This window comes from Bos indicus, chromosome 8 (assembly GCF_029378745.1).
Source record: "Bos indicus isolate NIAB-ARS_2022 breed Sahiwal x Tharparkar chromosome 8, NIAB-ARS_B.indTharparkar_mat_pri_1.0, whole genome shotgun sequence".
Lineage (NCBI taxonomy): Eukaryota > Metazoa > Chordata > Mammalia > Artiodactyla > Bovidae > Bos > Bos indicus.
The window spans coordinates 38,900,631-38,925,675 of NC_091767.1; the positions used below are offsets into that span (position 1 = coordinate 38,900,631).

At 39.5% G+C, this 25,045-nt stretch overlaps 1 protein-coding gene across 8 annotated transcripts in view; it reads right to left on the minus strand.

Moving 5' to 3' along the window:
- The window catches only part of RIC1 (RIC1 homolog, RAB6A GEF complex partner 1), a 163,997-nt gene that overhangs the window by 23,801 nt on the left and 115,151 nt on the right, over positions 1–25,045 (minus strand). For 6 of the 8 annotated variants that reach the window (XM_070794215.1, XM_070794213.1, XM_070794214.1 and 3 more), the window contains 13 exons: positions 23,185–23,223; positions 22,768–22,878; positions 21,455–21,544; positions 20,496–20,656; positions 18,839–18,974; positions 13,637–13,753; positions 12,421–13,149; positions 6,338–6,496; positions 6,110–6,249; positions 4,258–4,544; positions 3,063–3,254; positions 368–548; positions 26–214 (listed from right to left, as the gene is read on the minus strand). In XM_070794215.1, the coding sequence (XP_070650316.1) occupies positions 26–214; positions 368–548; positions 3,063–3,254; positions 4,258–4,544; positions 6,110–6,249; positions 6,338–6,496; positions 12,421–13,149; positions 13,637–13,753; positions 18,839–18,974; positions 20,496–20,656; positions 21,455–21,544; positions 22,768–22,878; positions 23,185–23,223 (2,531 nt within the window). The remainder of the gene's footprint in view (positions 1–25; positions 215–367; positions 549–3,062; positions 3,255–4,257; positions 4,545–6,109; positions 6,250–6,337; positions 6,497–12,420; positions 13,150–13,636; positions 13,754–18,838; positions 18,975–20,495; positions 20,657–21,454; positions 21,545–22,767; positions 22,879–23,184; positions 23,224–25,045) is intronic. The other 2 variants (XM_070794212.1, XM_019965981.2) reach the window with 1 other exon arrangement.

A 25,045-nucleotide genomic window follows, 5' to 3' on the forward strand; every position in this document is an offset into this window, starting at 1 on the left:
CAAGGTAACGAGCCTAATAACTTACCAATCTGTGGAGGCCCATCGGTCCACAGCATGCAGCCCTGTCTTTATGTTCTGTAACATCTCTCCATCTACCTCTGAAGACTGTATAATAACCAAAATCTGGTTGATTATTGAGGATTCTCTAAGAATCAGGCCTATAACAATGCACCAGTCCAGACATCCTGCCTCCATGAAGATGTGCAGCAAATACCTATATACAGAAGCAGAAACACAGTGACTGATGCTAGGAAGGATCTACGGATGAAGAGAAGGGCAGTTGTTATTGGGAAAGCAGCCTATATACGCAATTTGCCCAAACACCCTGAGGAGGCATCCTCTGCTTCCAAAATGTTGAGAAACTCACCGAAGCTGGACCTGGGATTTGTGAGGCCCTTTACTCGCCAACTCCATGGAGATATGCTCCAGCTCTGACTGGGTTAGACTGAGTGTGGAGAAATTTTCATCCACCATTGTCCAGTCTCCATCCACCATGGAGCTACTTTCAGTCAAGTCCGTGGCTGAACCAATACTGCATTCATCACCTGATGAAGAATTGTCAAAAGTCACAAACCAGCTTAATGTATGTTTTCCTTCAATTAAAAATATTAGCTGTCTCTCAGATGTTGCTTCCTCTTTAGGATTTTGAGACCAAAACATTAAATTCACTACTAAAATTCCCATGTTACATTAAATAGTAGAAGATGTTAAAAAAAAAAAAAAAAATCATCAGAGAGGTAACCAGGCATTATGTGCCATGGAAAAGAAAAATACACTACTACCTATTAAGCAGTCTTGCCCACCTCTGGAAACAACAAACCTAGCTACAATTTGTTCAAGTCTTTTTTGGGGGGAGTGAGGTGCCACACAGCTTATGGGATTTTAGTTTAGGTTCTAGGTCCTTGAGGCAGTGAGAATACAGAGTCCTAACCACTGGACCACCAGAGGATTCCCAATCAAGTCTTTAGATTCAGTCACCAATCTACAAGAAATACAGAAACTGTTTAAACCATGAAGATGCAATCAACTAAAATCCAGTCATGAGAAAATCCACAGAAGCAAGTCTCTTCAATGAATAAACTGCAAGAAGAAAAAAAGAGATGGGGAAGGGGAACAAGCACTAAAAGTGGAGTTTAAGAAACATAATCACTGTGTATGTATCTTACTTGGATCTTGATTCAAAGTATTCTTGGGCTTCCCTCGTGGCTCAGCTGGTAAAGAATCCACCTGCAACGCGGGAGACCTGGGGTCGATCCCTGGGGTGGAAAGATCCTCTGGAGAAGGGAATGGCTACCCACTCCAGTATTCTGGCCTGGAGAATTCCATGGACTGTATAGTCCATGGGATTGCAAAGAGTCAGACACGACTGAGTGACTCTCACTTTGTTTTAAACTGCAAAAATATTATGACATTGTAAAACAGCTGGAATTTGAATACTTACTGGATATTTGATCGTATTAAGGAATTACTGTTAAATTTTTAGAGAGATGTGACATTATTTTCAAAAAAAGTTATTTTAGAAATATATACTGAAACATTCACAAATAAAACATATCATATCTTAGATTTAGTTCAATTATACAGGAAGGAGAAATTTATTCATGAGTTGGTAATAACTGAAGTGGGGGTTGGAGGGAAGGTGCCCCTTATAGTATTATTTCTCCTTTTAACATATGTTTGAAATGATCTCTTTAAAAGGTTTTCTGAAGAAAAGCAATGATGCCACCTCAGGTCCATTAGGATGCTACTATTAACAAAATCATCAAAGAAGTGTTGGCGAGGATGTGGCAAAACTGGAATCCCTGCCAGTGTTGATAAGAAGTAAAGTGGGGCTGCTGCTATGACGAAAAATTTGAAAATAGAAATACCACATGAGCTGACAGTCCCCAGAAGAGTTGAAAACGGTCTCAAAGAGACTTCCCATATTCACAGTAGTCCCCCGTTCTTTGCAGCGTAATTCACAATAACCAAAAGGTGGAAGCAATGCAAGTGGCCACTGATGAATGGACAGACAAAATGTGCTTTGAACACACAACAGAATATTGCCAAACCGCAAAAAGGAAGGAGATTCCCATGCATGCTACAACAAGGATGAACTTTGAGAACATTATCTAAGTGAAATAAGCCAGACACAAAAAGGCAATTACACAGGGACAGAAAATAGAATGTAGTTGCCCAGAGTTGGGGGAGGGAGAGATGGAGAGTTTTCTTTAATGGGTATAAACTTTTGCTTTTGCAACGTAAAAGAGTTTTGCAGGTTGGTTGCCCAAGAATGTAAATGAACTGTACACTTAAAAATCCTTAAAGCAGTAGATTTGACATGTACTCTGCTACAATAACAGCAGCCATGGCTTCTACGCCTCCCTGCACAGAAGCAGCTCAGGCAGCAGTGAGCACACACTGAGAGTCAAGCATCAGGCGGATCTGCCATTGAAGCCGCAGAATCAGACCAACTGCTGCTTCAGCTCTTACATAAACCTAGACAACATAAACCACTTTAGAGCTGCTTCAGTTTGTAATTCACCCATTACTATAACTGCAGAAGATGCACATTTTTTTGGTAAAGGGTCAGACAGTAATCTTAGGTTTGAAGGCTGAGATGCAAAATTAAGGGTATCATGCAGGAATTTACAAGATAAAAAAATTTTTCCCATAATTTTTTACAGCTGAAATAAAAAACAAGATAACTGGTAACAATTTTTTACAATACAGGTCCACCTATGAGAAGAATGGAATTCTTTACACATGGATAAAGTTTTGCTTACTTGAGGTTCAAAGTTCGTGTTTCTGTATCATCAAAATTGATTACAAAGGTTCATTTACTAGTGTTTAGCTGTAGTGAGGTTTTACCTGTTTCATTTATGTAAAATAAACATGGCAAAGTATAACCAAAGTTATTTTGGCCTTGTGCTAGTAACTCTTCACCTGTCCAGCAGATACTAATGCTAATTCTCAAGGACACATCTCGAAATGAGTGAAGCTCTCTCTGAAATGCTACATACGGCATATAAACTTTCCTCCAAAGAAACTAATGAGGAGCTAGGATTTAAAATGATATCTACCTTTATTAGATAAAGGTGACAGGAAGGCATCTTGCATCTGTGGCCCGTGAGATGAGGCTGTGTCTATTTCTTGATGAGCAGGACCAATGTTGCCGAGCCAGCTCTGACTTCGTTGGACATTAGAGACGCCAGCATCTATTTCGAGGTTTAAAAATGGGTCAGTGGACTGTGACTTTAACAGCTGCTCTCCCACTGCAAGTTGGAAACACACACAAAAAAAAGGGAATTAAAGGTGCATATACTGCCATTTCCAATTCAGTTCTTTCAGCTTCTCTTCCCCCACCAACCCCAAATACGAAAAATTCAAAGCCAATTAATGTCCCTACACCACATCACCCAACCATGAACCAGGGAGGTTGGACTGGAACAGAATGCACTGACTAGACAATGCCACCCAGCAGTCATCTTCTATCATCATTTAACTCTAGACAAAACCTTATTCATCCTTAAATGATTTTCCTTGGTTTTAAGACAACATGAAACTTCCAAATGCCATAATAAAAAGGGTTTTGTTTGAATTTTCATAAGTAATGATGATTACAACCTGAACTAAAAAACCTAAAAATTTTTTTTTACCAAAATACAGTTCACTTTGCCCTCTCCTAATTTAGAAGATGGCCCAAGCTCTCAAAGACATATTTTTACCATTTCTCTGGAATGAATCCTGTCAGGTAAGTCACAATTTAGCTTATTTTGAGATCTGTGACTAACCAATGCCAAAGTGAAAGTGCAAGTCGCTCAGTTGTGTCCAACTCTTTGCAACCCCATGTACTATACAGTTCATGGAATTCTCCAGGCCACAATACTGGAGTGGGTAGCCATTCCCTTCTCCAGGAGCTTTTCCTGACCCACGAATTGAACCAGGGTCTCCTGCATTGCAGGAAACTTCCTACAAAAAAAAAAAAAAAAAGTGTGGTAGCTTCTATACTCAGTCAATGCTCAACTTGCTGATAATCTGAGAAAACAGTTGGTTGGATTTATAAATTAAACTTCAAAGTCATAAGACCAAGAGACACATGATCTACTTCTATTTACATCCTTAGTCAAATGGTGGATGTTCCAACTGATCTACAAAAAGTCAGCTTTTATCTAAGCTTGGAATGAAAAGACTTCCTTGAATATCAACTAACAGAAAAACGTCTAAACATTTGGAGCAAATACAATTTTTGTATAAGTAACACAAAGCCTATATCACCTGTTCGGTATTTTCCATTTTTGAAAGGAGAACTGACAGAAGAAGCTGGGATGATGGGAAGTGGCCAAAGGAAATCTTTGTGGAGCCTCTTCAGGGCCAACACGAAGTTGTCTACTCGGGCAGCACGGGCACGCTCCTTGCACAGCCAACTAATGAGTTCAAAGCCCAACTGGGCTGCAAAGCAGCCGAGATCCTTTAGCCGAACTTCTTCCAAGAGACGCCGAGCGTGTCTCCAGAGCATCATATCAATATACATGTTCTCAGCACAGTCACTGTCTTTGCTCCATCTGTAAGTGGGAACACAAGTAAGCTACGGAACAAGTTTCACATACTTCTTATGAAGTAGCACTGAAAATGCTGACAAGGAGGTAGGAGATTTGAGGAAAGAGGAAGATCAAGTATCAGAGCCTCTCCCTGCAATAGCACACCTGTTGAACAATAGGTGGAACACAGTAAGTAGCCTCTTACACATGTGTGTAAAATAAAAGTACAGAATAGAAAACAAAAAGGAGACTGACAAAGCCAAATGAGGAAGAGGATAGTGACTGGATGAAGTAAAGAAAGGAAGCAAATAAACGCTGTATTTGAAAAGACCAATGAAAAGAGGAAAGGAGGTCAGATCAAGGAGACTGAAGGGAAGCAAAGTGAAATGTAGTCTCTTAATGTGAGTTATACAGACACATAAGAAAAAAACAGGTTTAAAAAAATGAATGACTAAATATCGTCTGTTCCCCCTTATTCCTATGAACTGGTGTGTCACAACTGGTTTGATACTGGGGTGATGGGGTGCCTTCAGAGAGGGCAGTATTGGAGCAGGACTACCTGCATTCTGAACTTGGCTCTGCCACACAGTTTTGTGAATATAAAGCAAGTTTATTTTTCTGGGCCTTTGTTTTTCACCTGTATAATGTGGATAATAACAGTATATTTACCCATATGGAGCTGTTACTGAAAGACCTATACACGGAAATGTTTGAATTGTGCCTGGCAAGCAGTGCGCACTTAGTATACATTAAACACCACTTACATTCAGGGTATAGCTGAGTAGCTACTGTTTGCCTGGCAATTGTTTTATAGTCTTTCACGGTTGCATTTAACTTGTTTATGGTGTGTGTGTGTGTCTGGGTGTGTGTGTGTCTGAGTGTGTGTTTGTATTAATGGCTCTGATAAGAAAAAGCTGTAAAACATCACAGTAAAAATGTTCAGGAAGCTCTCATTCTGTGTCAGGCGCTGTAGTAAGAGTACACACAGAATATAAAAGAAAGGATTCTCTCGAAAGAAACCAAGAGCCAAGACCACATAACAACAGAGGAAGGAAAGCAAGGACCTCACAAAACAGGAAAATCTATTTTACAATGTTCAGCATGAGTTCAGAGTTTACTGCATATTAACCCATCTACATATAATGCAGGTTTCAGACTCCAGGATACACTTTTTGGCACGAACTGTTTAATGACTTCTCCACTCAAAAGGGTCACAAGAGAGTCCAGTACATGACAAATGTCAAAAGGTACACTGGGAAAGAATGGGAAAACTGTTGACTGTAAGAAGGCTTTTGAATTATTTGCAGATCTATCTTCCTTTTTATTCCGGTCCTCTATTATCAGAGGTAATTTAATGTTAGTCACATTTAGAATGGGCACATTGAGACCTATTCTAGTACAAAGGGCAAAAACACTACAAAGAATAAAGTGAATTTAGAAGAAAGAAAAAAGGGAAGCCTTTTGGGAATGTAAAAAGGAATTGCAATCGGATCAAATAGTTTTTTCCTAAGATCCAATTTTACAAAGACTCTGAAATGCAATGTGTTATAGAATTCCCTAAAAGCAGGAACAGTTCTTCATTCTTTTACCTTTTTCCAGAAGGACCGGATGGCATACTTAGTGTTTTCTGTAAGCTGAATTTACTAGCAGGAACACTGTCAGCTGACTGGGATAAACTGATGCTTCGATTCCTGAAGAACTCAAATCCACCACCACTTGAACTGGGTTCCTGTGATTACACACAAGGTGCAGTATGGTCAAAGACAGATGCCACATGGGTGTGTGGCCTAGCAAAGCCGTGCAGTTCTTCAACTAACCTGAGTTGTAGGTGTGGATGGGGGCGTCTCAGATTCTCCAGAGCCAATGGCTTTCAGAAATCGAATCATGTGTCGACATAGGTCCCACTTGCCTTGTTCCAGGGCTGTGTTGAAAAGAAGGGTGGCATGTTGCCTACTTACTGCTGGGACTTCCATGTTCTAGAAAAACAACCAAGAATTCCTTTTATACTACAAATGATTTGAGAAGACATGAGTAATTCTTTATCTCCACGCTTCCCTAAACCCAAAGAAGTAATGCAGATATAGCACTGTAGGGAATAATTTACTAGTAAAATCAAAAGAAGCATTAAAAAGTACCATACAAGAAGAAGTGAGGCAAATACTCCCCTGGTGTAATACAATTTATGATTTCTTGCACTCCCATTACTGCCATATATCTTCAACTTTACATACACGCTTTCATTTCTCCTAGTGACTCTCAAAAGAGGTATATCATTCTCATTTTACACATGAGAAAACTGAGTTAAACAACTTGTTGAAATTATGCATTTAGAACTTTTTAAAAATTATAATTGCATGGTAATGCAGAGTGTAATGCCCATGTACAAATATAAGCACAGGATAAAAAGTTAAATAGTATCTCAATATTAATATGAAAATTAGTTTGATTCTGAAGTCTTCCTGAATATGTCTCAGAAACCCCCAGAATTCTGTAGACCACACATTGAGAATCCCCTGCCCTCAAGAGTGTCAGAAATCCAAAATGAAAGAAATCAGGTTCCCAAAAACAGGACTGTTAGATAAGAGAAAAATAAAAATATATGTTCTAAACAAAGAAATAAACAACTTGTTGAAAATCAGCAGAAAAGCAAGAGTATAAATTTGTCTTTCTGACTCCAAAAAAGCTCTGGTCTATGTCCTGTGGCAGAGCTTTCTGAGGATGTGATTTAATAAAAAACTTTGCTTTGGGCAACAGTATGTACTACTGCTGCACAATGGGCGCCCACAGTGACCTTTCACAGATTTAATCTTGCTGCTTACCCTGGCCTTCATGGAGAGGCGCCTAACAGGCAAGTTCAACTATAATCATCATCTGTCAGTCACAACTTAGGAATCCTGATAAAAGTTTCTAATTCCATTGCTTGGGAGATCACTGAAATCTAAGCAGTGACCTCAATTAAACAAACAAACAAAAGACTGCATTTATTGTGTTTCTGTTTTTATGATTCTGAGGCCTTTTAAGAATAGCCAGAATCTTAGGGCCACCCACCTTCTGCCACAGTATCTCCTCTGATATCTCAGTCAACTGCCATGAAGCATATAAACTGACAGGAAAACTGCTTCAGGCAGAATCTCAAACCAGGTTTATGGTTAGCTTCTTTAAACAATAAAAACAATGGTAATTTGGAAGAACTTTTACCTCTCAGCAATTCCATGGCACCAGGAGAGAGATTACTGTGGAGGGCTCAGATAAACCCACTAATATTCAGAATAATTATTTATTAGTATGTTTATTATATAATAAACATACTGCAACCGGCGCGGTAAGCGTGGCTGAGAGGAGCCACACCACGTCCGAAGTCAGGGGCAGAAGCCGGGAGGACCCCACGCCTGAAGGGTGGCGGCCAAGAGGAGTTACCCCACGACCGAGATCAGGGACAGCAGCTGAGAGTACCAGACTGCGACGGCGCAGGAACGGCGGAGAGGAGATACCCCGCGTCCAGGTCAGGGGTGGCGATGAGAGGAGTTACCCACCCCCTGTCGGAGGTCAGGGGCGGCGGCCGGGAGGAGCCACCCCACGCCCCTACGCCCGAGGCCAGGGGCGGTGGCCGGGAGGAGCAACCCACGCCTGAGGCCAGGGGCGGTGGCCGGGAGGACCAACCCCAGGTCCAAGGAGCCCTGGCTGCACGGGCGCAGGAGGGCCTAGAGGAGCTAGTCCACGTTGAAGGTCAGGAAGGGTGACGGTGAAGAGATACCCTGCATCCAAGGTAAGGAGCAATGGCTGCGCTTTGCTGGAGCAGCCGTGAAGAGATACCCCACGCCCAAGGTAAGAGAAACCCAAGTAAGACGGTAGGTGTTGCAAGAGGGGGCATCAGAGGGCAAACACACTGAAACCATACTCACAGAAAACTAGTCAATCTAATCACACTAGGACCACAGCCTTGTCTACCTCAATGAAACTAAGCCGTGCCCGTGGGGCAACCCAAGATGGGCAGGTCATGGTGGAGAGATCTGACAGAATGTGGTCTACTGGAGAAGGGAATGGCAAACCACTTCAGTATTCTTGCCTTGAGAACCCCATGAACAGTATGAAAAGGCAAAATGATAGGATACTGAAAGAGAAACTCCCCAGGTCAGTACGTACCCAATATGCTACTGGAGATCAGTGGAGAAATAACTCCAGAAAGAATGAAGGGACGGAGCCAAAGCAAAAAGAATACCCAGCTGTGGATGTGACTGGTGATAGAAGCAAGGTCCGATGCTGTAAAGAGCAATATTGCAAAGGAACCTGGAATGTCAGGTCCATGAATCAAGGCAAATTGGAAGTGGTCAAACAAGAGATGGCAAGAATGAATGTCAACATTCTAGGAATCAGTGAACTGAAATGGACTGAAATGGGTGAATTTAACTCAGATGACCATTATACCTACTACTGCGGGCAGGAATCCCTCAAAAGAAATGGAGTAGCCATCATAGTCAACAAAAGAGTCCGAAATGCAGTACTTGGATGCAATCTCAACGACGACAGAATGATCTCTGTTCGTTTCCAAGGCAAACCATTCAATATCTCAGTAATCCAAGTCTATGCCCCAACCAGTAACACTGAAGAAGCTGAACGGTTCTATGAAGACCTACAGGACCTTTTAGAACTAACACTCAAAAAAGATGTCCTTTTCATTATAGGGGACTGGAATGCAAAAGTAGGAAGTCAAGAAATACCTGGAGTAACAGGCAAATTTGGCCTTGGAATACGGAATGAAGCAGGGCAAAGACTAATAGAGTTTTGCCAAGAAAATGCACTGGTCATAACAAACACCCTCTTCCAACAACGCAAGAGAAGACTCTACACACGGACATCACCAGAAGGTCAACACCAAAATCAGACTGATTATATTCTTTGCAGCCAAAGATGGAGAAGCTCTATACAGTCAGCAAAAACAAGACCAGGAGCTGACTGTGGCTCAGACCATGAACTCTTTATTGCCAAATTCAGACAGAAATTGAGGAAAGTAGGGAAAACCACTACACCATTCAGGTATAACCTAAATCAAATCCCTTATGATTATACAGTGGAAGTGAGAAATAGATTTAAGGGCCTAGATCTGATAGATAGAGTGCCTGATGAACTATGGAATGAGGTTCGTGACAGTGTACAGGAGACAGTGATCAAGACCATTCCCATGGAAAAGAAATGCAAAAAAGCAAAATGGCTCTCGGGAGGCCTTACAAATAGCTGTGAAAAGAAGAGAAGCCAAAAGCAAAGGAGAAAAGGAAAGATATAAGCATCTGAATGCAGAGTTACAAAGAATAGCATGAAGAGATAAGAAAGCCTCAGCGACCAATGCAAAGAAATAGAGGAAAACAACAGAATGGGAAAGACTAGAGATCTCTTCAAGAAACTCAGAGATACCAAAGGAACATTTCATGCAAAGATGGGCTCGATAAAGGACAGAAATGGTACGGACCTAACAGAAGCAGAAGATATTAAGAAAAGATGGCAAGAATACACAGAAGAACGGTACAAAAAAGATCTTCACGACCCAGATAATCACGATGGTGTGATCACTGACCTAGAGCCAGACATCTTGGAATGTGAAGTCAAGTGGGCCTTAGAAAGCATCACTACAAACAAAGCTAGTAGAGGTGATGGAATTCCAGTTGAGCTATTCCAAATCCTGAAAGACGATGCTGTCAAAGTGCTGCACTCAATATGCCAGCACATTTGGAAAACTCAGCAGTGGCCACAGGACTGGAAAAGGTCCGTTTTCATTCCAATCCCAAAGAAAGGCAATGCCAAAGAATGCTCAAACTACTGCACAATTGCACTCATCTCACACGCTAGTAAAGTAATGCTCAAAATTCTCCAAGCCAGGCTTCAGCAATATGTGAACCGTGAACTTCCTGATGTTCAAGCTGGTTTTAGAAAAGGCAGAGGAACCAGAGATCAAATTGCCAACATCCGCTGGATCATGGAAAAAGCAAGAGAGTTCCAGAAACACATCTATTTCTGCTTTATTGACTATGCCAAAGCCTTTGACTGTGTGGATCACAATAAACTGTGGGAAATTCTGAAAGAGATGGGAATACCAGACCACCTGATCTGCCTCTTGAGAAATCTGTATGCAGGTCAGGAAGCAACAGTTAGAACTGGACATGGAACAACAGACTGGTTCCAAATAGGAAAAGGAGTACGTCAAGGCTGTATATTGTCACCCTGCTTATTTAACTTATATGCAGAGTACATCATGAGAAATGCTGGACTGGAAAAACACAAGCTGGAATCAAGATTGCCGGGAGAAATATCAATAACCTCAGATATGCAGATGACACCACCCTTATGGCAGAAAGTGAAGAGGAACTCAAAAGCCTCTTGATGGAGGTGAAAGTGGAGAGTGAAAAAGTTGGCTTAAAGCTCAACATTCAGAAAACGAAGATCATGGCATCCGGTCCCATCCCTTCATGGGAAATAGATGAGGAACAGTGGAAACAGTGTCAGACTATTTTTCTGGGCTCCAAAATCACTCAGATGGTGACTGCAGCCATGAAATTAAAAGACGCTTACTCTTTGGAAGGAAAGTTATGACCAACCTAGATAGCATATTGAAAAACAGAGACATTACTTTGCCAACAAAGGTTCGTCTAGTCAAGGCTATGGTTTTTCCTGTGGTCATGTATAGATGTGAGAGTTGGACTGTGAAGAAGGCTGAGCACCAAAGAATTGATGCTTTTGAACTGTGGTGTTGGAGAAGACTCCTGAGAGTCCCTTGGACTGCAAGGACATCCAACCAGTCCATTCTGAAGGAGATCAGCCCTGGGATTTCTTTGGAAGGGATGATGCTAAAGCTGAAACTCCAGTACTCTGGCCACCTCATGCGAAGAGTTGACTCATTGGAAAAGACTCTGATGCTGGGAGGGATTGGGGGCAAGAGGAAAAGGGGACGACAGAGGATGAGATGGCTGGATGGCATCAGTGACTCGATGGACATGAGTCTGAGTGAACTCCGGGAATTGGTGATGGACAGGGAGGCCTGGCGTGCTGCAATTCATGGGGTTGCAAAGAGTCAGACACGACTGAGCGACTGATCTGATCTGATCTTATTATATAATATTTTGATAATCTTATGTAATATGGGCATATTATTGTATGTATTATAATACATTATATGTACATACATACACGGGCTTCCCTGGTGGCTCAGACAGTAAAGAATCCACCTGCAATGCGGGAGACCTGGGTTCGATCCCTGAGTTGGGAAGATTCCCTGGAGGAGGGCGTGGCAACCCACACCAGTATTTCTGCCTGGAGAATTCCCACGGACGGAGGAGCTTGGGCTACAGTCCATGGGGTCACAAAGAGTCCAACACGACTGAGCGACTAGGCACAATGTATATACATATATGTATACATACAAGACATTCCTTTAATATTATTCAAAATAATACTGTAAACTCATTAATTTGTTTTAGGCCTATTTATGGGCAAACAGGATAAAAAAAAAAAAAAAAAAAACCAACCCTGCAATGCTACTTTCTAACAGTAATTTTCTGCCATCATATAGTAGATTGAGTTCTTCAAAAGTAAAGATAAAAACTGAACAGAAAACTTGACTCTAATAGTTCTTTTTTTTCTTTTTAGTATTTACTTATTTGGCTGCACCGAGTCTCAGTGGCAGCATGTGGACTCTTTAGCTGCAGCATGCAGGATCTAGATCCCTGAGACCAGGGATTGAACCCAGGCCCCCTGCATTGGGAGCATGGAGTCTTAACCACTGGACCACCAGGGAAGTCCCTGTACTAGTTCTTTAAGCACGATTACAGTGCCAACCAAGGACATTTGCTTTCTTTTTCCTCTAGGTTTATGCTCACTAATTCTTATACATTTACAAGAAGAGAATTGTTACCTGTAAGATAATAAGGTAAGACGCAGCAGTATCTAAATCCTGAGCCATCAAACATTCCTCAAACAAGTCCTTGGGGTTTCCAACAGCTGCAAAAAGGTAGTTCCACAGGGCATACTCAGTCTTCCTGGCACAGTGAACAACTGTCTGCAGGAAGAGGGGGAACTCGGTGATAAATTTTGCCACTGTGGGAAGCAGAGGGTCGGGAATGGGCTCCCGTGAGGTAGCTTCTTCTTCCAGCACTTCATGGAGCATGAGCTCCAGCACGTGAGGAAAGTAAGGCAGCGTGGCACAGGACTGGGCTAAGAGCAGAGCTTGCTCCCCGAGGTTCCTCACCAGCAGCTGACGCAAAATATGATGGAGGTAGATCTGAGAGGTTCTCTCCACGACACAGAAAGGGAAGAGCACCTCCAGCTGTTCCCTAGCACTGTTCCGAGAATACAGAGAATCGTAGAGCAGAGTGTCGTTGACAGCACCAAGGACTAACGCATCTTCAAACAGAACAGCCAGGGGGTAGATATTTATGTGGAAAGGCAGCATGATCCGCTGGGACAAGAAGGAATGGGGCTTGCGGTGATCCCTGGGGAAAAGAGGGAGCCAGACTTTCATCCCGGCACCTCCACAGCTCAGCCAGAGGGCCTCCAACAGGTGACGCTTCTGTTTATTTGCGCGGCACGTGGTCCAGACATTTTCAACAGACTGGGCTAGTACAACAGGAGGACAGAATGGCAACTGGAGAAGAAGAGACTGAAATCAGTTCTTTTCCCATTAAATTTGTAGGTGAAGTTTTCCTAGGTACTAGTTCCTTAAGTCTTTCAAAATGATAGTATAAATTTTGAGGAAAATTAGAGGAATTTGTTTATAATTAATAATAAAAAGTTAATAATACTGCCCTGCCTTTCAAAGTAAGTGTACTTAAATCTAAAAACAAAACAAACCCCCTCCCCCAAGGAACTTCACCAATTTATCCTGTTTTTCCATTAGAATTATTCCAAGCAATAACACCTAAGCAGTAATGTCTGGCATACAGAACATTTTATTATCATTTTAGGATCTTATCCTCCACTTTTCACAGTCTTGCACCCAAAGGCTTACAACTAATTTTATATACTTTCTCAGTTTCCAAATCATAAGCTAATACTCTGCTATTAAATTCTTTTATCCCCTCATCCTTCTCCCAGACATTCTTTACATTTTAAGTGACTTGCATTTAACTCACAAGTTTCCTTTGGTTAGGGTTGCTGTCCTTCTCTCGGATCTGAGGGCCGGACCTGTCCCTCTGCATCATGATGAGCTGTCCTGCCAGATTTAGCATAATGCTTTCTGCATCACGAGCCTGAAAGGAAAATAAATTGGATTCATATGAATTAACAAGTATATTTTCAGCATTTCCCCTGCCAAGGCATAATGCTTACAGGTTAAACAAACAATACTGAGTGTGTATTATGGTCAGTCATTCTGTTAGACTCTGTTGGAGTCAAGGAGCTGTCTGGCTCCAGTAGTACATGCTTAACACAACACAATTAATAATTAATTAATGAAAAAGTGAATTCAAATTGATGGTAGAGTTGAATTACCCTGAAAAAACTAAGAGACTTCCAGAAGTTCATAAAAGTGAGACATTGCTTCAGTGACCTGGTGGTCATAGCTAGAGAAGGCTTAAGGATGAAGTGGGACTTGAAGGACGAGGATGACATACATGGGTGGGAGAAAAACATTTGGTACTTTACTTGGAGAATGAAATAGAAATGACACAAGAAGATAAAATAGTTCTACTGGGAAAGTGAGAACAATCTGGCTAGATTAGGGATATTACAAGAAAAAATACTGACGGTAACAGACCTTCAAAGAGGGCCTGGAAAGTCAAGTAAAAATATATCAGGAAATAAGCCACTACTTATGGTCCTTGAATAAAAGAGTTATTAAAAATTCATGTTGATGTATGGCAAAACCAATACAATATTGTAAAGTAATTAGCCTCCAATTAAAATAAATAAATTTATATTAAAAATTAAAAAAAAAAATTCTGAGTTATTCAGGATGGATGACTGAGGGGAGGACGACATCATGTGTGGTGACTTCAGGAATGAAGTAAATAGTCTGCGTTTTATTAAGGAAAATTTCAATCAAACCCCAAAGTAGAAAACCTAGGATTCCCATCTTTAAGTTTGAGGAACACTGCTTAAAGCAGTGTTAAAGTATATTTTCAGCTATCAAGTCATTTTCACTTGTAAAGAGGAAGAACATTTTGATTAAAACAAACCAAAAGCTTACTTATATTCTAGACATGAAGGATAAAAAAACAAAGCTGAGTCAAAGATGATCTCAGGGTGCTGAATCTAGGTGAGGTGTTAGAGATGTTGTGGTCTTCATGGACAGAAGTTAGAAGGAGATAATAACTTAGGAAAGGGAATCTGAAGAGTTTCCTTTTACTGCCCATTAAATTAGAAAGAATCTTAAGACTTCCAGATAAAAATGTTGTGAGAGATGACTAAACTGGAGATGAATACCAGAATCATTGAACTATAATGGTAAGGCTGGTAAACTGAAGGTAACAGATGAATTTTCTGAAGCAAAGTATGTGGCAACAACAGAGCAAGGGACCACTGGCTAAGCTTTTGAAGGCAAGAAGAGAAACATAGCATGATGCTGCTAACCAAAGAAGGAAAGAGTTTTAGGAAGGAAAGGATGATAAATAAGATGACATGGATTGTGTCCTAGCTTTGACTCCTGCTGGCTGGATGAATTTAAGCTCCAATATCATTTAGGGTTCGGTCAGGAAAACCACCATCACCCTATGTATTCTCCTTGCAAAAAATAATCAGATACATGAATGCTCATTTGTACTGCTCTAAGACACAAGAGATAGTATGTAAAAAAATGGCAAAGGGTGCTGAATACTCATAGACTTTGTCACTCATTTTTGCTTTATATCATCCGGGTAGGTGATAAGCATGTTAATTTAAAATGCAGGAATTTGAAAAATTATCCCACAAAAATCTGTAAGCAACTGTCAGAAAGCTCAAGAATTTTACTTGGAAAGGAGTCTTCTGTTCCCAATTTAGCACATAAACTAAAAATTTGAACATCTGTCCATAATAATGAGAAACAGCAAATAACTTGGAGTTAGGAGAAGGAAAAATGGAATTGAAAAGCTGTGTGAGAATTATAAGAACTAGAGAGGAGAGGAAACCGAATATGCAATCCCAAGAATCAAACAGTATGACTGGAGACTGGCATAGGGACAAATGGGCTTCCCTGGTAGCCCAGATGGTAAGAATCTGCCTGCAATGCAGGAGACCCAGGTTTGATCCCTGGGTTGGGAAGATTACCTAGAGAAAGGAATAGCAATCCACTCCAGCATTCTTGCCTGGAGAATTCCATGGGCAGAGGAGCCTGATGAGCTACAGTCTGCGGGGTCATGAAGAGTCAGACATGACTGAGTGAATAACACACACACCCCCACAGTGACAAACTCCTCAAACACTTCCAAAGACCTGAAGAACATTCACTGCAGTTTACTAAAATATGTTAATGTTCATAATGACCACTTTTACATTTTCAGATAGTACACTCACCACTGTATTTTATATTATTTCATTAAAAAAAAAAAAAGGGCTTCCCTGGTGACTCAGTGGTAAAGACTTTGCCTGCCAATGCAAGAGACATGGGTTCGATCTCTGGTCTGGGAAGATCCCACATGCCCCAGAGCAACCGAGCCTGTGCTCTAGAACCTTGGAGCTGCACCTACTGAAGCCCACACACCCTAGAGCCAGTGCTCTGCAGCAAGAGAAGCCATCGCACTGAGAAGCCTGTGCACCGCAATTAGAGTAGTCCCCGCCTGCCGCAACTAGAGAGAAGTCTGCTCAGCAATGAACAACCAGCACAGCAAAAAATAAACACACAAAATTCTCTATTTTTCCCTTCAGCTCTATCCACGCAGTCAACATTTTTTACTGATAATATCACAGTACGTAAGAACAGGTGACCATTACAGCCCTCTCAAGCAACTCTGATGAACTTTTCAGAAACTGAATATACACAAAAGCTGGGACCACATGTATCCTCAAGGTCCTAAATCTGAAGGAACCCAACAAACCATCTCTTACCCTAAAAATCCCTGGTAGGTAATTCTCACTGGAACATCAGAAACAAGGAGCTCACCAGTCTCCTGAGGGAGGCCACCTTACTGTTGAACAGTTCTCATTGCTGGATTTTTTGTTGTTAAACCAAGACTTCCTTTGCTTTTTAAACCTTGGCCTTCTCTCTGTGCAAGATGTAATCTATTTCCTCTTACCTTTCAACTTCTTATTCTGCTCTTTACAAAGTTAAGTATCTCCTCTTTGTAAAGGGGCCTCTTAATTAAAATGGGGCACCCAGTGTTATTCATCTTCTGACTGCCTACTCTATCTAGAATATTCAAGAAGCTTTTTTCTTTAATATGACTTCAAACATGATGAAAAGTACATAAAATGTACACCCCCCATCTTATTCTTATTATTCACATTGACAATTACCAAGGTTTGTTTCACCTATCCCTTTTCTCTTTTTATTAATACTTATTTTGCCAAAGTATTTTAAAGGAAGATATCATGCCATTTTACTCCTATACATTTAAATAGGCATCTTGCAAATATAGGGACATTTGATTATATAATTACAACACCAACATCACATCTAAATTAAATTAAAATTTAGAACTATTTCTCAGTGTCATCTCTCAGTCAATATCGCTAACTGTTTTAACAGTCTTTTTGTAGCCTATTTGAATCAAGATACAAATGACCTTATGAATTGCATTTTGTTGTTATAGCTCTAAAGTCTTATTTAAAAGAGTCTTTTCTTTTTTCCTCCACATTAATGACCTGCAGTTTTCCTACAGAATGTTATTAAACTAAACCTCTATCCCTGTATTTCTGATGAACAGAAAATGACTCGAGAAGCTTGGTTCAGTTCAGGCTCAATGCTTTTGGCAGTAATTCTTCATGTGATCCTCAGGCTGAATCACCCCAGGAAGCATGCATGGTCCTCCTACTTTTAGTGATGCTAAGATTGACTAGTAAGGCTTAGGCATGACAACTCGATACCTTCATTGTGAAGTTCCCATCAACCTTTCATTGGTTTCAACTGGTGTCACTGAATCCACTCATTTTTTCAAAGGCTGAAAAACTGATTCTTAATTCTCAAATTCCTTCCATATCTTTTAGCTAGAGTTCTTCTGTAAAACATTCCTTTTTTATTAACTAGGACTATCTGGTTACATGAAATACGAGTTTGCAGAGAAAATGGAACCTGTATTTTAAAGGCACTCAGTGGAAGTGCCTTAATCAGTTAAGTTCAGTCCAGTCGCTCAGTCGTGTCCGACTCTTCGCGACTCCATGAATCACAGCATGCCAGGCCTCCCTGTCCATCACCAACTCCCGGAGTTCACTCAGACTCACGTCCATCGAGTCAGTGATGCCATAGGAAGTTTTAAAAGACTATACAGACAGGGATGACAAGTAAATCCACACAGAACTTTTCTTTGAAGATGGGTTCCACATTGACATGAAGTTTGGAAACATAAGTTATGCAACCTGGATCCTGGTGGCAACGCTACCTACACAGTTACTTTAACCAGAAGCTATGGGAGTATCCCTTCTCTTTGCTCATAATTAACTAATCATGGAGTCCTCTATATGTCATATTCCTTCTACTTCTTTCTATCTTCTTTTCACTACCCAAGTTTGGGCCACAGACACCATTCACCTAGATCACTGCAATGGACTCTTAGCTGCTCTCCCTTCATCTAGTTTTGTCCAACTCTGGTTCATTTTCTTCCTTTGTAATGTTTTCTCTAGTATTACAAAGCTTAGATCTAATAATATCTAGCTTAAAACACTTTAGACTTTAAGACAAAGTCCTTAGTATCAATAAGACTGTCATACTCTGTTCCAGTCACTGTGAAATTTCTTCTAATTCCCTGAATGTGTCGTGTTCTCTCTTATCTACAGGCCTTTGAACTGTTCCCTCTGACTGAAATTCCTTTTTACTTAGATAACCACCACTTATTCTTCAGGTTTCAATTTAAATGATAGAGAAACCATCTGTGATTGCTTAGACTACTCTAAGGCTTTTGTTACACAGTATAACTTTTATACACAGTATAATGTTTTAACACTGTATCACTTTTTGGTATACACAGTAACCTGTATTACTTTTTGGTATACACATTACATTTATATTAATTATCTATGTAATTCTTTCTTTCCAGTATTAGCAAAAACCATGTTTGTTTAGTTGGCACTGTAACCCAGCATCTTCACACAAGGCAAATTCTATATATTTAGTATGTATTTTCTGAACAAACGAATAGTTCCTAATACCAAATTAAAACACAAAGACCCGAAAACTCTAAAGAGCTCTGATAACAGAATGGTACCTGCTGTGGCATTTTCAAGGTGATTCCATTCTCTGTACTCACTGATGTCAGAGTGACAGATACCACTAGGAAAGGGTGAGGAATGTAGCGTGACATGGACACTTCCTGAAGAACCTGAATACCAGCAGCATTTGGACTGTAAGAGAGAAAGAAACCATACATCTCAACAATTCTAATGAGTTTTTTTTTCCCCCATTTCCACTACAAATAGTTTGAGAGTTTATGTTTATAGGGGCCCCAGAAGGCAATGGCACCCCACTCCAGTACTCCTGCCTGGAAAATCCCATGGATGGAGGAGCCTGGTGGGCTGCAGTCCATGGGGTCGCTAAGAGTCAGACACGACTGAGCGACTTCACTTTCACTTCTTACTTTCATGCATTGGAGAAGGAAATGGCAACCCACTCCAGTGTTCTTGCCTGGAGAATCCCAGGGATGGGGGAGCCTGGTGGGCTATCGTCTATGGGGTTGCACAGAGTCGGACACAACTGAAGCGACTTAGCAGCAGCAAATACTTTCTACCTACCATTTCCACCTCTCCAAGTATCCTTTAAACAGCAGAATGACAAGGCTGTGGCACCCAAGAACACAAATGGAGATGAAGGGAGGGAAAGAAGGGAGTAATATATAAAAAGTAAAAAAGAAATTGGGAAGAAGCTTATAGGAACAGCTTAGTCAGCTGAGAAATAGTTGGCTGACGAAGGAAATGGGTTCTATATAACTGCTACTGCTAAGTCACTTCAGTTGTGTCCAACTCTGTGAAACCCATAGAAGGCAGCCCACCAGGCTCCCCCATCCCTGGGATTCTCCAGGCAAGAACACTGGAGTGGGTTGCCATTTCCTTCTCCAATGCATGAAAGTGAAAAGTGAAAGTGAAGTCGCTCAGTAGTGTCCGACCCTCAGCGACCCCATGGATGGCAGCCCTCCAGGCTCCTCCATCCATGGGATTTTCCAGGCAAGAGTACTGGAGTGGGTTGCCATTGCCTTCTCCAGGGTTCTATCTAAGGTGATCTGTTAATTTTTATCTTTATAAAAGATATCCTCAATTACTAAGCTACTTCAGCAAACACGCACTTCATAGCTTTTTTTATAAAAAGAAACAAAAGCCATCTGAGAACAAAATAAAACTCAAGAAGTGTGGTCTAAATGCTGCAAGTCAGCCAGACACCAAGAAGAATATAGGCAAGAAAACAGCAAGACAACTGTCTGTTTTTCCTTTTCTAGACTACAGCCAGCTAGGCCAGTGAAAATGTGCAAGAGTCTGCTAAGGTCATGCTTCCTAAACCCCTAAAGCTATAGAAATACTATAAATTTCCCCAAGTTTCTAGAACACTAGGAAAATTAGTAACAACTTGTTATCAAGATGTGTAAAAAAAAAATTAATATTTAAAATTTTACCCCATCCCAAACCAGCTTGTTTTTTCAAATGAATCCAGTAAGATTAGCTGAAAAAAAATTGGTAAAGCTTTATAGTTTATTTCCTTTGGTAGCTAAAAAATAACTATCATACAAAGATCACTAATTAAAATTCCTTGCTTTACAAAACTCTTAAAACAAAGGAAATCAAATATAAAATTAAAATAACTGTTTTGAGAAATAAAACTACAGAGGAAGCATGATAAATAAGAGCAAAAAATGACTGTATATTTTATACACTTACCCATCAGATTTTCTTTCAATACTATAAAGGCATATTGAACAGTCTGCTCTAAAAACTATTACCATGTCCCGGAAGACACTAAGCAGTAATGTTTCTGCTTGTGTTTTGGTGACATGAGCAAAAGCATTGTCCAGATTTGAGGTTCGCAAATACACTCTGAGCTGTAGAAAATAGAAATAAAGACAACTGTAAAAAGAAGATACCTACCATGGATGACTAAATACTTTAGACATACCATTTTTTCATCTACTTTTTTTTAAGTAAGAGGAGCTAAAGACTAATTTGAGCATTAATAATAAGTGGATGTTTCTATTTTGACAAAGTAGGCACATTCTACAAATAACTAAAAGATGAGTGATCAAAACTGTGATGTACTATTATGAGATACTCCTTTTAGACCTGCATATTTAGACATGACATCAGGAAATGTAGTTTCTCAAAAAATAAATATATCAATCAACCAATCAATATATCTCTAAGGACAGACATTCTTATAAACTTTTCAACTTTTAACTATTTTTTATTAGTTACAAATTTTATAACAGAGAATGGCTAAAATCATTAGAAAAAGCAATCACAGAAGTCCTGATTATTCCTTTAATTTTTTTTAAAACAGTAACTTGAAAATCCCATTAGCTAAAAATGTGGAATTTTTGATTAAAAGGAAAATGTCTCATTCATTTTCAGTAGGTTATTTTTATACAGATCAAACAATGCTGTGAAAGTGAAAATTGTTAGTCACTCAGTTGTGTCTAACTCTTTGTGACCCCACGGACTGTAGCCTGCCTCTGTCCATGCGATTTCCAGGTAAGAGTATTGGAGTGGGTTGTCAATTTCTTCTCCAGGGGATCTTTGGCAGGCAGATTATTTACTGTCTGAGCCATCTGCAAAGTCCTTAAATAATGCTTAATATCTTTAAAATATAAAAATTTATTACTTCTGAGAGAACAAAAACATACCTCTTCTTGACGATCACTTATGTTATAACATGCAAGGACAATAAAATCATTCCACCAGGCTAAGCCACCTGTCACAATCATATTCTGCTCCTTAAAAAAAATAAAAAACATTTACATTTATTCCTGACAGTAATACATTTGTAAAATATTCCTAATCAGACAATGAAAGCTCTAATTATTTCTGCTCTACTCTCTATTCCTCCCGCCCCACAACATTAAGTGTTACTTGAGGGCCTTTATTAATAATGATTCAGATCCTATTTTTGAAAAAAAAAATGTGTATTTCTGTAAGGCAGAAAATACATCATTGAAAGTAACTGGGAACCATGTAGCATCATTATTCCACATTCAGTACATCTTGGTTTACATTCTGGCTTTATCATTTATCAGCTGCCTGACTCTGAATCCTATATAAAATGGTAATAGTAGTGCCCTCACTGGGTTGTTATTAAGATCAGTGAGATACATGAAAAGTGCCTGGTACATAGTAGGCACCTGCTGCTGCTGCTAAGTCACTTCAGTCGTGTCCAACTCTGTGTGACCGCATAGACGGCAGCCCACCAGGCTCTCCTGTCCCTGGGATTCTCCAGGCAAGAACACTGGAGTGGGTTGCCATTTCCTTCTCCGATGCATGGAAGTGAGAAGGTAAAGTGAAGTCGCTCAGTCATGTCTGACTCTTAGCAACCCCATGGACTGCATGCAGCCCACCAGGCTCCTCTGTCCATGGGATTTTCCAGGCAGGAGTACTTGAGTGGGGTGCCATTGCCTTCTCCAGTAGGCACCTCGTAAATGTCAACTTCCTTTTCTTTTCCTCCTATTTGATTCTTGCAAAACCCAAACGCATGTTTGTACGCTACCCAGATGTTTATATTGTACACAGACAAGCAGGGAATGACCTCAAATTTTGTGGAGATTTATTCCAATCATATCTGATGAACTCTACCTGAAATGGAAGAGTAAATTCTCAATTACAGGATTAGCATCTGATTAACAAGAATTAAAAATTAACTATCTCAACAGACATGAACTTGGGCAACTCCAGGTGATGGTAAGGGACAGGGAGGCCTGGCATGCTGCAGTCCAAGGGGTTGCAAAGACTTGGACACAATTTAGTGACTGAACAACTATCTCAATACAAAATCCATTATCAAATACCAAGTACCTTATCAGAACTGACCCTTGGACATAATTTAGTCATTTTGTAATGTTTTGATTTTACTTTTTAGTAAGTAAACAGTGGTTTACTCTATACTTAATTCATATTGTAGTTCTCCCACACTTTGACAAATAGGTTTTTAATCTCAAAGACTAACCTGGGTAATGTTTCCAAAAAGCTTCCATTTTTTGGTGAGTAAAGAGTAATGTGCAAAACCAAACTTGCCAACAACAGCAATATTCTGGCCAAGCTTATCAATAGCTGAAAACTGAATTAAAAAAAATTAAGATCTCTTCCTTGAATTTTTTATTTAGACATAAAGAACTAAGGATTATGTCAGGATGGCAGACTATTAATAAACATTTGCGAAGTGAATTAAATGTAAAATGCTAAATTCAAAAATCATATTTAAATTATATTTAACAAAATTATAGATTTACACTAACAATGTACAAGGAATCAAGTATTGAAACTTTTATCAATGCACCCACTGAAAGGCTCAATCCCCAGAATACCTCTTGCAGCACATGCCATTCAATGAAAGTTAACACCAACCAAGTAACAAATAACTCACCCGTATAGGCCAATTGCTCTCTAGATAGGTGCTGGAAATCTAGGAAATAATATATCAGTTTGTAAGACTTTTGAAATGTTTACTATATTTAAATGTAAAGCATTAGCATCATAATATGAGATTAATTTTCCTGTAATGTTTAAAGTGCTCCCAAATAATTGAGTATTACTAGCAGCCAATATTGCATATCGCCTGTCTTATCCATTTCATTATGTATTTCTAGACATCAGGCTTTCCTCTTTTTTCTCTATACTGTTTTTGTTTGTTTGTTTTAAATATTAAACACTCAATCAATAACAGAATGACAAAAGATATTTAGAGAAGCATCTACAATGGTAGCCAAGAACTGTGTAGATGAACAGTCTGGTTTTGCTGATATGAACCATCCCTAAAATCTTATCTAATAAAATCAGAGCCTCAGCAAGAGTTTGTTTTTTTTTTTTAAATAGTACTTTCTTATTTTTATATTTTTCTGATTAAAAAAGCAATGCATGCTTATAAATTTTAAACAATATAAAAGTACACAAAGTACAAACTGAAATTCTTCTCTTACATCACTGCTCAGGGGAAACAACTGATTAGTTTTTATTCTGTCTCTAAACAGCCATGTACACATAAAAGTGTGCATAAGTCACGGCTATTTATTCACCTGCAAGACTTTTAATATATTACAGATATGAACTCTTCATCTGCAACATCAGCAATAGATGTATCTTTCCATGCTGTCTGTCTCATTTTTGTACATGGTATCATTTTATTACTCTAATGAGAATTTTAAACTTAAAAAATCCTCTGTGAGATATCAATGCAAATTAAGCCAAGTCTAGCTTTATTGAGACTGTGACCTCTCTCTTAGTCTGCTGATTAAATAGTTTCATGAGCACATGGTGAATGAAGGGTGAAAATTAACAGAACAACAGAACAAAGGAAAAATCTTCTGTTCCTGGAATAACTACTGAACCTTCAATTCATTTATTTTCCTTTTACTCAAAGAAAAATTATTACATATTTAAAAAAGGAGAGCCAAATGAAAAAGCCAAGTAAATGCAATCAAATCCAATAAGCTTCTTTGTGTAATGTGAAGATGAAACCAAAGTCAAGCAAAAAAAAAAAAACCTCCAGAAAACCTGCTGAAAACATCTGTATTAATCTTGATAAAATTTATTCATAAAACTATTTTTGTTAGACTTCACTTATTATCCAGTTAGTCAACCTAAAATCTAAATAAATTAATAGCTTTTAGTACATTAGGAAGTTCTTAACCCCAGAACTGCTTATGTGTGGATGCCTACCTTAGAGAATTAAGTGACAGATATACTTGAAGAATGCTTAACTTGTATCTTAACAGATATGCTGTACCATTCAGGCCAACTAGTAAAATTCATTATGATGGGTGAAATTAGTGCAGAATAATGGTAATCTGAGGTAACGATCAGGTGGCAAAGTAAAATCTGAAAGTAGTTTTGTAGGGGGATATAAGTGAAATTCTTTTTTTGAATGAAGAAAATAAAAATAGTCACTTGAAGAAGGATGTTCCTGGAGTATAACTGAGCTAGCACCCAAGACACTGAAAAAAACAAGCAACCAAAAAACCAAAAATGCCCCTACTTCCCCCAAACCTTGGTATTTCTTAGTATTTATGAAATGTGTGAGTGTGTAAAGTGGGAAGTGAAATCTCACAGCCAAAATGGATTCCAACACGAAGAGTTTCCAATCATAGGAACCACGGTTAAATCTTATCATTTGATCACATTCTGATGAATATCTCTAAGAGAAAACAATTTATTCTTCTATCCTCCAAAAGTGTATGAGATGCCACAAATGGTAAATGGTTTGCTTTCAAAACTTACATTGAAGCTTT